The 12,875-nt window shown below is 39.7% G+C and overlaps 1 gene segment (V, D, J or C); it reads left to right on the top strand.

Annotated features, from left to right (window-relative positions):
• Positions 1-389: 389 nt before the first annotated feature.
• LOC120526296 lies at positions 390-868 on the top strand. The segment is given in 2 exon segments: positions 390-471; positions 549-868. Coding segments are annotated over 2 exon segments (369 nt in total).
• Positions 869-12,875: the final 12,007 nt, after the last annotated feature.

Genomic DNA, 12,875 nt, shown 5'->3' with positions numbered 1-12,875 from the left:
CTCAAGTGTGTTGCTTATTAATATGCTTTTAAGCAGCACTAAAGGAAGTTTAAGGGTCCTGAAAGTTAAACCTCTGTAAATTAACAGTAAAATCCTCAAGAAGATTCTATGTAGAACAAGAGTCCAGTGTCTTTGAAGTCCTTTAATGGGTACTTTGTATTTCTTGTAACTTAATTCTATAATCTAAAACCCAGTGATAAAATTTTAAAAGCATTAATCACCTCATTAGCACTTTTTATTCGCTATGAAATGTTCATAAAGTGTGGATTCTTAAAGAGTAATTTTGCATGAATGATCTAATCTTCCTTTTCTGTAATTTATGCAAATGTATTCCACTATTTATACCTTCTAGCCACTCCAGCAGTTTGATAAAGACGGTGCATCTCTGTCTTGTTACTATTAGTTTAAAAAAAGTTTTTAAAATGAGGATTTTACCGTATTCCTTAATTGTAATGGCATTAAGCTTTCTTGGTAAGTGCTACATGAGGCTACTATTTGACTATGATATTTCTGTGCAAATCGTTCATTTTTTATCTACTGTTTTTTAGGTGTTCATACTCAAATTACACTGAAAGAATCAGATCCTGTAACTCTACAGCCAGGACAGTCACATAAATTGTCATGTAAAGCCTCTGGATTTACATTCAATGACTACTACATGGACTGGGTTCGGCAGCCTTCTGGTAAAGGGCTGGAATGGGTGGCAGAAATAAGCTATGGTGGTGGTGGTAGCCAGTGGTATGCATCATCGGTACAGGGAAGATTCACCATCAGCAGAGACGATTCCAACAGCATGCTGTACTTAACCATGAACAACCTGCAGACTGCAGACACAGCCGTGTATTACTGTGCTAGAGAGTCACAGTGAAAGAAGTGAAGTATATGTCGTAACAAAAACTGAAAAACTATGGACCAAATATTTTTACTATTATGAGTTATTTAAAACAGCCCTTGGGTTTGTAAAATATGTTTTTTAAACATTGATTTCACCATCTCCAGAAAATCCACAAAACCACAGGAGCACATGTGGCAGTGCAATGAAGCATGTAGGAGCCATGGCTTCAGAATTCAACATATTTAACTGTATGTTTAATTTTACACTGTTTGCTAATATGTAGGGACTTCTGGAGCATTAACATTTTTCAAATTTTTAACTAATAGCACATCATAAATTGAATATGCAGTATCACATGTATATTATTGAAATATATTTGTATGCAATTATATATTTTTGTGTAGGCAGATAACAGGCCCAACAGTATCTACCAAACAGTAAAAAATGGAATTCAAACACAAACATACAAACGGGCAGTGCAGTGACAGGCTATTGTAGGTGATGTTGGGAAGTAGGATTTACTGGCAAACTGAAGTACGTGTTTTAGTTTGTTGTATTGAAATAAAGAACACAATGTAAAATATACTTAGGTCTGAGAATCTCTGAAGACAGCAGAAACACAAACAGCATATATTAAAATCTTCAGAGGAAATTTAAAAGTCAGTCTTCTAAGAGAAAGTAACTGTGATTATTCATATAAATAAAAATAGATGACAAATATACAGGACGTTGGCTTGCTAAGCAGCACTCTTTGCAAAACTAAGAATGCTGACAAATGTATCCAGACAAAGCCCTAATATTATACTCGTGACTATTGTAATAGCTGAGCATGTCTTGGATGGCATAACTTTGCTGCATCTTGTGCTGTATGTTCATATTGTTTAGGTTATAATTAAACCCAATTGCAGTAATGTATATAGTATCTGAAATTTTAATGACAAGCTACAGAGATAAATATTGTTGAACATTAGAGCAATAAATTATGTTAATGCACTTGTCAACTGCCAGATGAGGTGCATTCTTTAAAGAATTTGTGTCTTCTCTAGCAGTTTCCTTATACATTTGTAGTCCACTTTCTTAGGCTGATCCCCAGCTTCAATCTGGAAAGGTGTGAGTGCTTGTGTGTAAATTATGCACCACAGCATCATCAACTACTAACAGGGACAGAATTAGCTAAACTCTTTCTTTAAAATTCTAAGACTGAATGGGAATTATTCACATTTCCTAATAGTTTCCTTCTTTTCTTCAGCAGTATTTGTTGTGCCTTTATTCCAATTTTTGTAATGCTGAATTGCCATGTACTCTCACCGAAAATCATGTCATTTTGTAGATTGGCACTGTGGTGAACTTCCAGTGGTGATTTGTAAACCCAGAATATCCTTTCTCTGAACATCATGAGATGCTTAATGGTAACATCAGCTCCTGCTACATCCTTTTTTTGTGCATTGTCACCCACTACACTCCACCTGTCCACAGTGCAAATCCCACCGTTGTTGCCAAGGGAATTCCTGTGGACTCACATCACAAGGCATCGCAGTCTGAATATTTATGGTGTGGTGAACTACTGGTGGTTAGTTGCAAACTGGCAACATCTGTCTCAGAAGTTACCCCCTTGCAGTGTGAGTAATGGTAGAACTTATTCGTTAAATGCGTGTTAAATATTGCGTTAAAAATTTTCATATTTAATATTTTATTGTTTTTATTAATTTTGAGTTATTATTTTTCACATCTTCAATTTTTTTTTCTGTTGATTTCGTGTGTGATGTTGTAATTATGTACAGTTATTTTAATAGTAGTTAAGGTCCTTGTTCTTTGTTGGTGAAGCCCCAGTAGGCAGCCTACCCTGATGTCACCACTCCTGAGCCTTCCCTCAGGACATTTTGTTGTGATTATGTGTATTGCTTTCAATGGTTGGATTTTCTAGGAATCTTGTTATTGGATTTGGTATTAGGACTGTTTCCGTCAGATTGCCATTTTGCACTTCTATTTGATCTTTTGAACTTTTCTTTGTATTACAATATTTTTTTGTAAATAAATCATTACCTGATAAAGATTCTTTGTTTGCCCTTCAAGTATAAGCTGAAGGTTGACAGTGATTCTGTTCCTTGTGGGGCATTCATTATAGATTTTGAGATTTCTGTAGTTATATTGCCAACCTTGTTTGGGATCTGCTCCACCTAATAATAAAAAGTAATAATAAGTTACATTTATTGAGCACCTTTCACAAACCCAAGGACACTTTACATACAGGGTAAAAAAAAAAAAATACACAGATGACAAAAGTTCGTAGAAGAGGAAAATTTCAGCTGAGATTTAAAAATGCAGAAAGAGGAGCAATCTCAGAGAGACTGAGGAAGAGAGATCCAGAGTTGAGGGTCTATAGCACTGAAGGACCTGCCTACCAATGTGGAGAGTCTGGTGTGTGGGACAGTAAGGAGATTAATGCTCTAGGACCTGAGAGAGCAACAAGGAGCGTAAGGAGCTAGGAGCCGAGTGAGGTAGAGAGGGGCAAAGTTATGTAGGGTTTTGAAGGTGAGAAACAGAATCTTGAATTTAATCCTTGATGGAACCGGGAACCAGTGAAGCTTGGAGTGAACAGGGGAGATGTGAGCAAAACGCTTTGTGTGGGCGAGGACTCTAGCTGCGGAGTTCTGAATATACTGTAGCTTCTGTATAGATTTTGCAGGGAGGCCAATGAAGAGGGAATTACAGTAATCAATACGAGACATTATGAAACAATGAACCAGGAAAGGATTAAAGATCAGAAATGAACGGAGGCGGGCAATGTTATGGAGATGATAGAATTACATTTTGGAAAGTGATCTAATGTGTAGCTCAAAGATAAGTGATGAATCAAACAAAACATGAAGATTTCTGACAACAGGAGCAGGTTTGACTAGTGTACCATCAACAGAAATAGAGAACCTAGATGCCTTAGAAAGTTGGTATTTTGGACCTACCAGTAACACTTCAGTTTTATTGGCAATAAGTTTAAGAAAGTTATTTTCCGTCCATAGGTTAAGATCAATGATGCAGTCAGTGAGTGTGCTGGGAGGTGAATCAGTAGGGGAGTCTGTACTAAGACATAACTGTATATCGTCTGCATAACCATGGAAGTTAAGGCCATGTCTGCAAATAATCTGTTCCAAAGGAAGGATATAAAGTAGAAAAAGGTGAGGTGGAGGATTTATATAGGCCAAGTGTGACAAACTGTTGCCTATTAGAAGTATATGATGTGAGCCATTGAAGGGCTAAGCGAGATGCCTACAGCAGAGAGACACGACAGGAGGATTTCATGGTTAACAGTGTCAAATGTTGCACTTAAGTTAAGAAGGAGGAGAATATTAAGGGAACTGCAATCTGCAGTCCGGAGAGGATCGTTGACAACATGGAGAAGAGCTGTCTCTGTGCTGTGCTCTGTACGAAAGCCAGACTGAAAAGGTTCATAGAGTGTATTATCTAGAAGAAAAGCATGGAGTTGTGTAGCAACCACACGTTAAATCACCTTAGCCAAAAAAGGCAGATTAGAGATAGACCTATAACTGAAGAGAGAGTAAGGATCCAGGTCAGGTTTTTTAAGGATTGGGGTAACTGCAGCAGTTTTGAGGACAGTAGGGACTGAACCTGAAATGAAGAACAATAAGTAAATAAATACATACATGCACACATACATACATACAGTACATGCATATATGCATACATACAGTAAGTAAATATCAGACATTTGGTATACCGCAGCCTCTGGTCATTTTGGAATTAGCTGTAAAGAATTTAAATGAAGCATACAGGTGATTATTCTTAATTTCTGTTGGTATTAATATGGGTTATAAAATACTTGATTTATAGATAATTGGACAAAATGTTAATGTTGATGCTTCACACCTCAATGTTCCTGAGCTTGACTCCCTGCAAATCATATATGTATCAGTCTTTATCTGTATGGCCTTTACAGTATTATTATTATTTAGACTGACACCTTTATCTATGGCAATGTATAACATTTGAGACATATAACTGATTACATTGCTTTTGTTTTTTTTTTCTCTAGTTGGAGCACAGTTAGGTGAAGTGACATGCTCATTGTCACACAAAACCAATACCGGAATTTGAACCCACAATTTCAGGGTTTTGAGCTCTGAGGCTAAAACACTACACCTCACTGTCTACTCCAGTTTCTTACACAATTCAAAGACTTCAATTTCTCAATACCCAGTAGCAGAATTCCTTAAAGGATGTACCATTGCCAGTGAGGAGTGCAGTGTCAGACATAAATCATCTTACACTGGAAACGGTGGCATTTACCTGATAAAAAACAACAGGTCTCACTCCGGACGTCCTCCAGCGACAACATCGCCAGTCGTGACCACAGCAGCCACACTTATAACAATGGCGCTAACCTCCAGTCCGATTTCTGTGAGAATTGAAGCAAGATGGAAAGTCCTGCTCCCTTGTCCGCTCTGTGGAGGGTACATGGTGTCTCTGCCCCTTCACAGCGCAGCCATCCACTGCTTTAGAGCAGACGTACTCATGCTGCGTACTGTTAGTAGACCCCATCTTCTATACCCGGGTCCTCCTCCTGCTCTGGGGTGCACCGACGGCCTGGGTCCCCTTACGGGAAAAAGAGGGGACCCTGTGCTGTCTGCACCCCTTTGGACGCACACAAGACTGGTGTCGGCAGTTGAAGCAAGGCTGTTTGGCAGGTGATGTCTATCAACTGCATCCCTGCACTCTCCTCTGCTGCACTGTCAGTCATAGCGGCTGCGTTTTGTGTAGGAGGCAGAGCGGCTTGGCAAGCAGAACTGACCACTAATGCTGCCATTGCGCTCCGCCCTCCCCTTTCTTCTACGGCACAGGCATCACTTACCTGTACTGCCAAATCTGTGAAGCTGGAGAGGGCCGTGCCAAGCCTCCTGAGGCACTCCTTCATCATCCCCAGGGGAAACTCGGCCATCTTCTCCAGACTTTCGATTGCCAGCTTCAGCCGGCAGACCATCTGCAAATATGACTGTACAGGCTGGAGGACCATCTCCAAAATCAGCACAGCCAACAACAGGTCAGATTCAGTGGTGGTTGGTGAACTCAGTATCTCCTCGTCTTACTCCACCGACCGTGAGCCAGTTAGATGCTGCTCTTCCTCTGCAGACGACTTCGAGTTGTCTTTAGCGGTGGGGTGGAGGTTCTCCATCCCCGGCTCTATTCTTTTATTGCTGGGGTGCCGACGCACATCCCCCATCCCTTTACTTGCTACAGGGAGGCCTCCCTGCTCCTCTGCAGGGAACACAGCACTGGGGAGTTCATCCGGGCTCTCGTGCTCTGACTGATGTCCAGGGCCAAAGAGAAGACACAGGTCAGCTTCGATCTCCCCAGAGCTTGCTTCGCCATCACACCACGGACACACGTTATCGGGCCACCAATGGGTACTCCATCCCTCGGCGTCTAGGAGGAAGGCAGATGAAAACACGGAAAAACATTCCCGAAGCCCTTCACCCCTGGGCCCGTCATTCACCTCCTGCTGCGTCCTGTGGTGCTGGCCAGCGTGGCAGGGTCTGGCGGCTGATCTCTGAGTCCACCCGGCTTTTTTCTTCCCCATCAGCACGGCATCCTTAGGAACTTCTTGGTGGTCATCCTGTGGCTACCTGCCGCATATGTGTGCTTCGATTCACGGTCTCGGGGTGCTGTTTGCACAGCTGTGTTGGGCGCGTGCCTCGCGCTGCTTCTTGACCGCGTGCTCTCTGCACTGCTGTGCTGCATATGCTCTCCCCCTGCTGTGCAGGGTGGTTACACACTATTCTTTTTACAGGTCCCATACCAAAAGACGGACGGGAATCCTGCAGACTATGCCACGGTAACGAAGGTGCTATATTGTGCCCAACCCAACACAGACTGACACCGAGGCATGTGTAAAATAAAACAAATATTTATTTTTCTTCACCTGTGGGGCACGTCTTCCCCGTGAACCCCACAGGTACAACACAGTCCCAGAACACAATTCACTAACACAACACTCCCAGATACATCCTAAGATAGCCATGAACACCAATAGCATGCTGGATGCTGCACCACATACAAGTGCTTTAAGTGCAACACATGAATAAATTTGTCATCTCATGAATGGCAAGAAAGAAAAACATTATTTTGACAACAGTTATCGCAGTTGTATGGGTACAAAGAAACTTGTTGACATGAAAGTTGAACCAGGTCTGGTGGGAGAGAGACATGGAGGGTTTTTTACTTGACAGTAACAGGAAATTAAAACAAGAGAATACAGAAAGAGGAAACATATGCAAACTTAACACAAGTGGTGTGCACAAAATAAAAGGGTTATATACTGTATAATACAAGGGGTAAAGCGCACAAAATATGAGGGTTATCAGCATTAAAACAAGACACTCACAAAACTGGAGTTGAATGTGCGAAAGAAGAATGAAAGAAGAAACATCTCCAGCAGTTCAAGAAGCACCTGATCACACAAGCAAAAGTACAAATCACATGCAGCCCTGTGAGTGTCTGAAGGGGTAGGAATAGGAATGTCGCCACCTAGTGTACTAGGGGACCATATGGCTCTTGGAAGCAGTGTTCCTATGTCATTCCATTATAACGACTTCTGAATAGGGAATGATATCATTAATCAACCCAGTCAGGATGCCCGTCCCCCAACATCCTTCAGTTAAAAAGGCCTCCCAGCCAAGAAAAGGAGCCGTCCATCCCATCCACAATGCTAGCCAATCCATGTTGTCTGTTGTAAGATATAACAACATAAGAGTCTTTCCCACTTCAGCACAGAGCCTCTACATATAAAAGTAAAAAAAGTACATTTGAAGATATAACTTCCTTCCTAATGATTTGCAAAACTACGTACAATATTTCTTTGTAATTAAATTAAAACATTTAATAAAAACAAAAAAAGTTTTAAATTGTGTTATTAAGTAACAAGGATTTCCCATGATGCGGTGGGCTGGCGTCCTGCCCGGGGTTTGTTTCCTGCCTTGCGCCCTGTGTTGGCTGGGATTGGCACCAGCAGACCCGCGTGACCCTGTAGTTAGGATATAGCGGGTTGGATAATGGATGGATGCATTTCCCATGAAATCTGTTAAATAAAGCTATGGTACTGTAATAATAAATTGTTAACAATATGCACTAAAGGCTTTTATATTGTAATAAATCCATACAGTTTTGATAAAAAGGTATGAAAATATATATAACAATTGTATTTATTTTGTATTGCTTTATACATATATATATATATATACTAGCAAAATACCAGCAGGAGAAGTAGTGTGTTAAAGAAGTAATGAAAAAGAAAAGGAAACATTTTGAAAATAACGTAACATGATTGTCAATATAATTGTTTTGTCACTGTTATGAGTGTTTCTGTCATATATATATGACATATATATAGGGCACAAGGCAGGAACCATTCCCGAGCAGGGTGCCAACCCACTGCAGACACACACATATAAACATATATATATATATATATATATATATATATGTCTATACATATATACATATACACATATACACATATACACACACACATATATACACACAAATACATATATATATATACATACATACACACACACACATATAAACATATATATACATACATATCTACATATATACATACACACACACGCACACACATATATATATATATACACATTGTGAACGATAGGGGGCGCCCTCGCTCCCTTGAACCCCTGTCCACGACTCCAGACACCAGGTAAAAGTCCTCAAGTTGACTTTATTTTCTTGCCACAGTGCACAAAGCACACTCTCCTCCACAATACTCATAAATTACCAATAAATCAATAATAATACAAATAAACCAATCCTCCAGCTCCCAGACGCGTTGCCACTCTTCCACCCAGCTCAGCTCGTTGTCTGGGAGTTCCCATAGTCCTTTTATAATCCCTGACCCGGAAGTGTTTCTACCCAATAGTCCATGATTCCTTTTCCCTTCCGGGTCAGGGTAAATCGTCCCTTTCTTCAACCCGGAAGCCCGTCGCTCTTCCTGTGACGAACCTCCGGGTCACAGGGCACAAAGAAGCCCTCGGTCCTCCCTGCAGCTCCCTCCTGTGGCCCCCACGGCATCCAGCAGGGCTTTGCATAAAAACTCCAATGTCCATGATGCCCTGCTGGTCTTCTGGGGACCTCCACGCTGCAAGGAGGGCTCCACCTGGCGGCTTGGGGGTATTGGCCAGGATAAATGGCCGGCCATCCATTACAACATATATACAGTCTTTGGGGTGCGAGCAACTGTTGCTGGGGGTGGCAGAATCCATGAAGGAAGAAAAATGAAAAACATTATTTGTACAAAATCTTAATTTATTTATCCATTCCTAAATAATTAAATGGGCAGGCTATTTCGTATCAGTACAATACGCTGCTTGTTAAAACGGATGACTCCCACTCCTACGTGCAAGTCTTCGTGGATATTATGAACTATCGTTTCTGTTTAAGTTCTATTTAAATTTTAAATAGAAAGACTTTTTATTTAGTTGACAGAATATTATTCGGAATAAATCAACTCAAACCTTAAATAACTTATAATATTTTGCTCTCCATAAAATATATCCTGTCTAAATTATACAAGTTAGAAATAAAGTAAACGTTAAAAGAACAAACATTCAAATTTCTTTACTCTTATGTAATTTTATATAAAAAAAAACTTAAATTTTAAATATCCCAAAAGATTTTGCTCTCCATAAAAATATATCCTGTCAAAATTATACAAATTAAAATATGAACATGGTGCATAACAAAACCTGGAAATATAAATAAAATTTGTTCTTTTCAGCAATAACAAATTAAATCATTCAGTTGTCTTTGCTCATATGTCATTTTATCAGAGCTGGACGCGTGGCATCTTTTTTGGCAACAAGTTCGTTTCTGTTTGGTGTGAGGTTCTGTGTTGTGGAGGTTCTCAGGATGGACTGCAGGTGCTCATCAGTGAGGCAACTCCTGTGTGCTGTTTTGTTAGTCTTCATGACTGAAAAGAGCTTCTCACACAGATATGTGCTACCAAACATACACAAAGTTCGAGCCGCATGTAGACGGAACTGGAGCATTTTTGCGGGAATGGAGTGAATAAACTGTGCGGGTAGTGCAGTATCGTACTTTGTCTTCAGTGTGCCATTACACTGCAGCTCAATCACCTCCATCTGAATCTGCACAGGTGCAGTTTCCACATCGACGGCAAATGGGTTGCAAAACAACTCAAAATTCTTTTTTTGTTCTTCAAAGCCACCAAAGTGCTGTGCGAACTCAGTGCGCAGTGCGCTCAGTTTATCAGCAAAGTGCGTATTTGGGAACACCGTTGTGCCGACTTGGTTCAACATTAGTTGGCAACAGGGAAAGTGGGGCAAGTTGCACTGGTGCATTTGTGTCTCCCATAAAAGTAGCTTCACTTGAAATCACTTTGTGATTTTGTACGGGTAAAAACGTCTGCTGAAGTGTCAGATTCTTCTTTAACTCTTCTGCTTTCTGTATCTTGTGCATTGCATTCAGGTCTTTCAGGTTATCTTGATGTTTTGTCTCATAGTGCCGTCTTAGATAAAATTCTGTAATTACAGCTACATTAGCTCCACAAATGAGACACATGGGTTTACAGGCAATGTCAGTAAACATATACTCAGCCTCCCATCGGTAACTTGCAGCATCATAAGCTAGACTTGATTAATGCGGTAAGTGTTTGGCAAGGCAGCTGAAGCGCTGCATTATGGGATCTGTAGTTTATTGTGTTACCAGCGCTTCATATCCCCGGGCCATTAATAACAATAATACAGTGTATAAAATGATCTCGGGGCGGATATAATTACGCCGGGCCGGATGTGGCCTGTGGGCCTTGAGTTTGACACATATGGACTAAATAGAACTTGAAAAGAAATATTTTTTCGAATGTGATCGTGCAATTCAGATCGAGTTGACGCGCACTACAGTACATCGAGCCCGCGTGCTATTGTGGTTTTGCCTGCGTGCCTCAATAAGTCATCCTCCCCACGCTCTTACTTTTTTACCGTTCATCTAATGAATACACTGAGTATGGCTTTACCAAAACAATCATTGATCGCGAATAAAGTATCCATTATTCATGAAGCTTCAATTGGTGATCTGTCTTTCTGCGTTAACCGCATATGTTTTCATACGTCTCAAACCAAGGGGATGCGAGGCTAAAATGAATTGAGAAGTGCGTGTACATACTTAGTGCATCCCCTCTTGGGAATCGAACCTTGGATGTCAGGGCTACAGGCAAAGGCTCTACTATTGCGCCACGGCGTGTGGTTTGTCTATTTGAGCGTAGCAGTATAATTCAGTTTTTGTTCAACACTCTTTGGAACTGTTGCTTTTTGTCTGCGCACTGCGTCAGTTCACGTGAGCCGCTGAATATGGTTGTATATGTCACTCGCTCGCTTCTAATTGTTTCGCTGCCTTCTTAATTATATAATGCATGTTTTCTTCAGCGCTTTTTGTAGCTCTTCCTGGTTTTCTACGTAATGCGTGATTACGTGAGAGGCGTGATGATGTCACACGAAACTCTGCCCCCCACGGCTTTCGAGCTCAACTCCATTACAGTAAATGGAAAAATAGCTTCTAGTTATGACCATTATGCGTAGAATTTCGCAAATGAAACCTGCCCAACGTTTGTAAGTAAGCTGTAAGGAATGAGCCTGCCAAATTTCAGCCTTCTACCCACAGGGAAACTTGGAGAATTAGTGATGAGTCAGTCAGTCAGTCAGTGAGTCAGTGAGGGCTTTGCCTTTTATTAGTATATATATATACTAGCAGAATACCCGCGCTTCGCAGCGGAGAAGCAGTGTGTTAAAGAAGGTACGAAAAAGAAAAGGAAAAATTTTAAAAATAACGTAACATGATTGTTAATGTAATTGTTTTGTCATTGATATGAGTGTTGTTCTCATATCTATCTATCTATATATATATATATATATCTATGTATCTATATATATATATGTTGTTCTCATATCTATCTATATATATATATCTCTATCTATCTATATATATATATATACCCGCTTGGCAGCGAGAAGTAGTGTGTTAAAGAAGAAAAGAGAAAGAAAAGGAAACATTTTGAAAATAACGTAACATGATTGTCAATGTAATTGTTTTGTCACTGTTATGAGTGTCGCTGTGATATATATATATATATATATATATATATATAGCAAAATACCCGCGCTTCACAGCGATGTCATGTGTTAAAGAAGTTATGAAAAGAAAAGGAAACATTTTAAAAATAATGTAACATGATTGTCAAAGTAATTGTTTTGTGTATTTGGCGGCAGCGTCACGAAGTTGTTTTCGGCAGCTGCATCAGAAAATGTACCACGACGTCTGACACGCCTCCTTTTTACTGTTTTCTCACAGCTTGGATTGCTGCTGTCATATATATACACACACACACACATATATATACACACATACATACATACATACATACATACATACATACATACATACATACATATATATATATAGACATATATATATAGACATATATATATATATAGATATATATATATATAGATAGATATATATATACATATCTTCATATCTACATATCTATATACATATCTACATATACATATATATATATATATATATACATACATACCTATCTACATCATATATTCACACACATACATACATACACACACACAAATTATATATATGTGTGTATGTGTGTGTGTGTGTGTATACTATATATATACACATACATATACTTGTGTGTATGTTTGTATGTGTCTATATGTGTGTGTATAGGTTTGGTTACTGAGTGCAAGGGAAAAATAATAAATTATAGTCTATAAGTTATTAAACAGTAAAACATTAACGTTTTAAGAAGTACAGGTACATTGAAATTACATTTTCTATGTGAGCGTTCAAATTTGTGCCTCGCTCCGATTGTGAATCGCCTTAATATTATTTTGCCGTGGTGTAGAAAAGGGGTCCGTGTTTGCACTTGTCTGGGCTATAGCGCAGGGGAGGATGAAAAAAATGAAAAGTGCTCACTTTGACT

Source organism: Polypterus senegalus, chromosome 1 (assembly GCF_016835505.1).
Source record: "Polypterus senegalus isolate Bchr_013 chromosome 1, ASM1683550v1, whole genome shotgun sequence".
NCBI lineage: Eukaryota > Metazoa > Chordata > Cladistia > Polypteriformes > Polypteridae > Polypterus > Polypterus senegalus.
The sequence above is the reverse complement of the archived record's forward strand: the minus strand, read 5'-3'. Positions and strand labels throughout refer to the sequence as shown.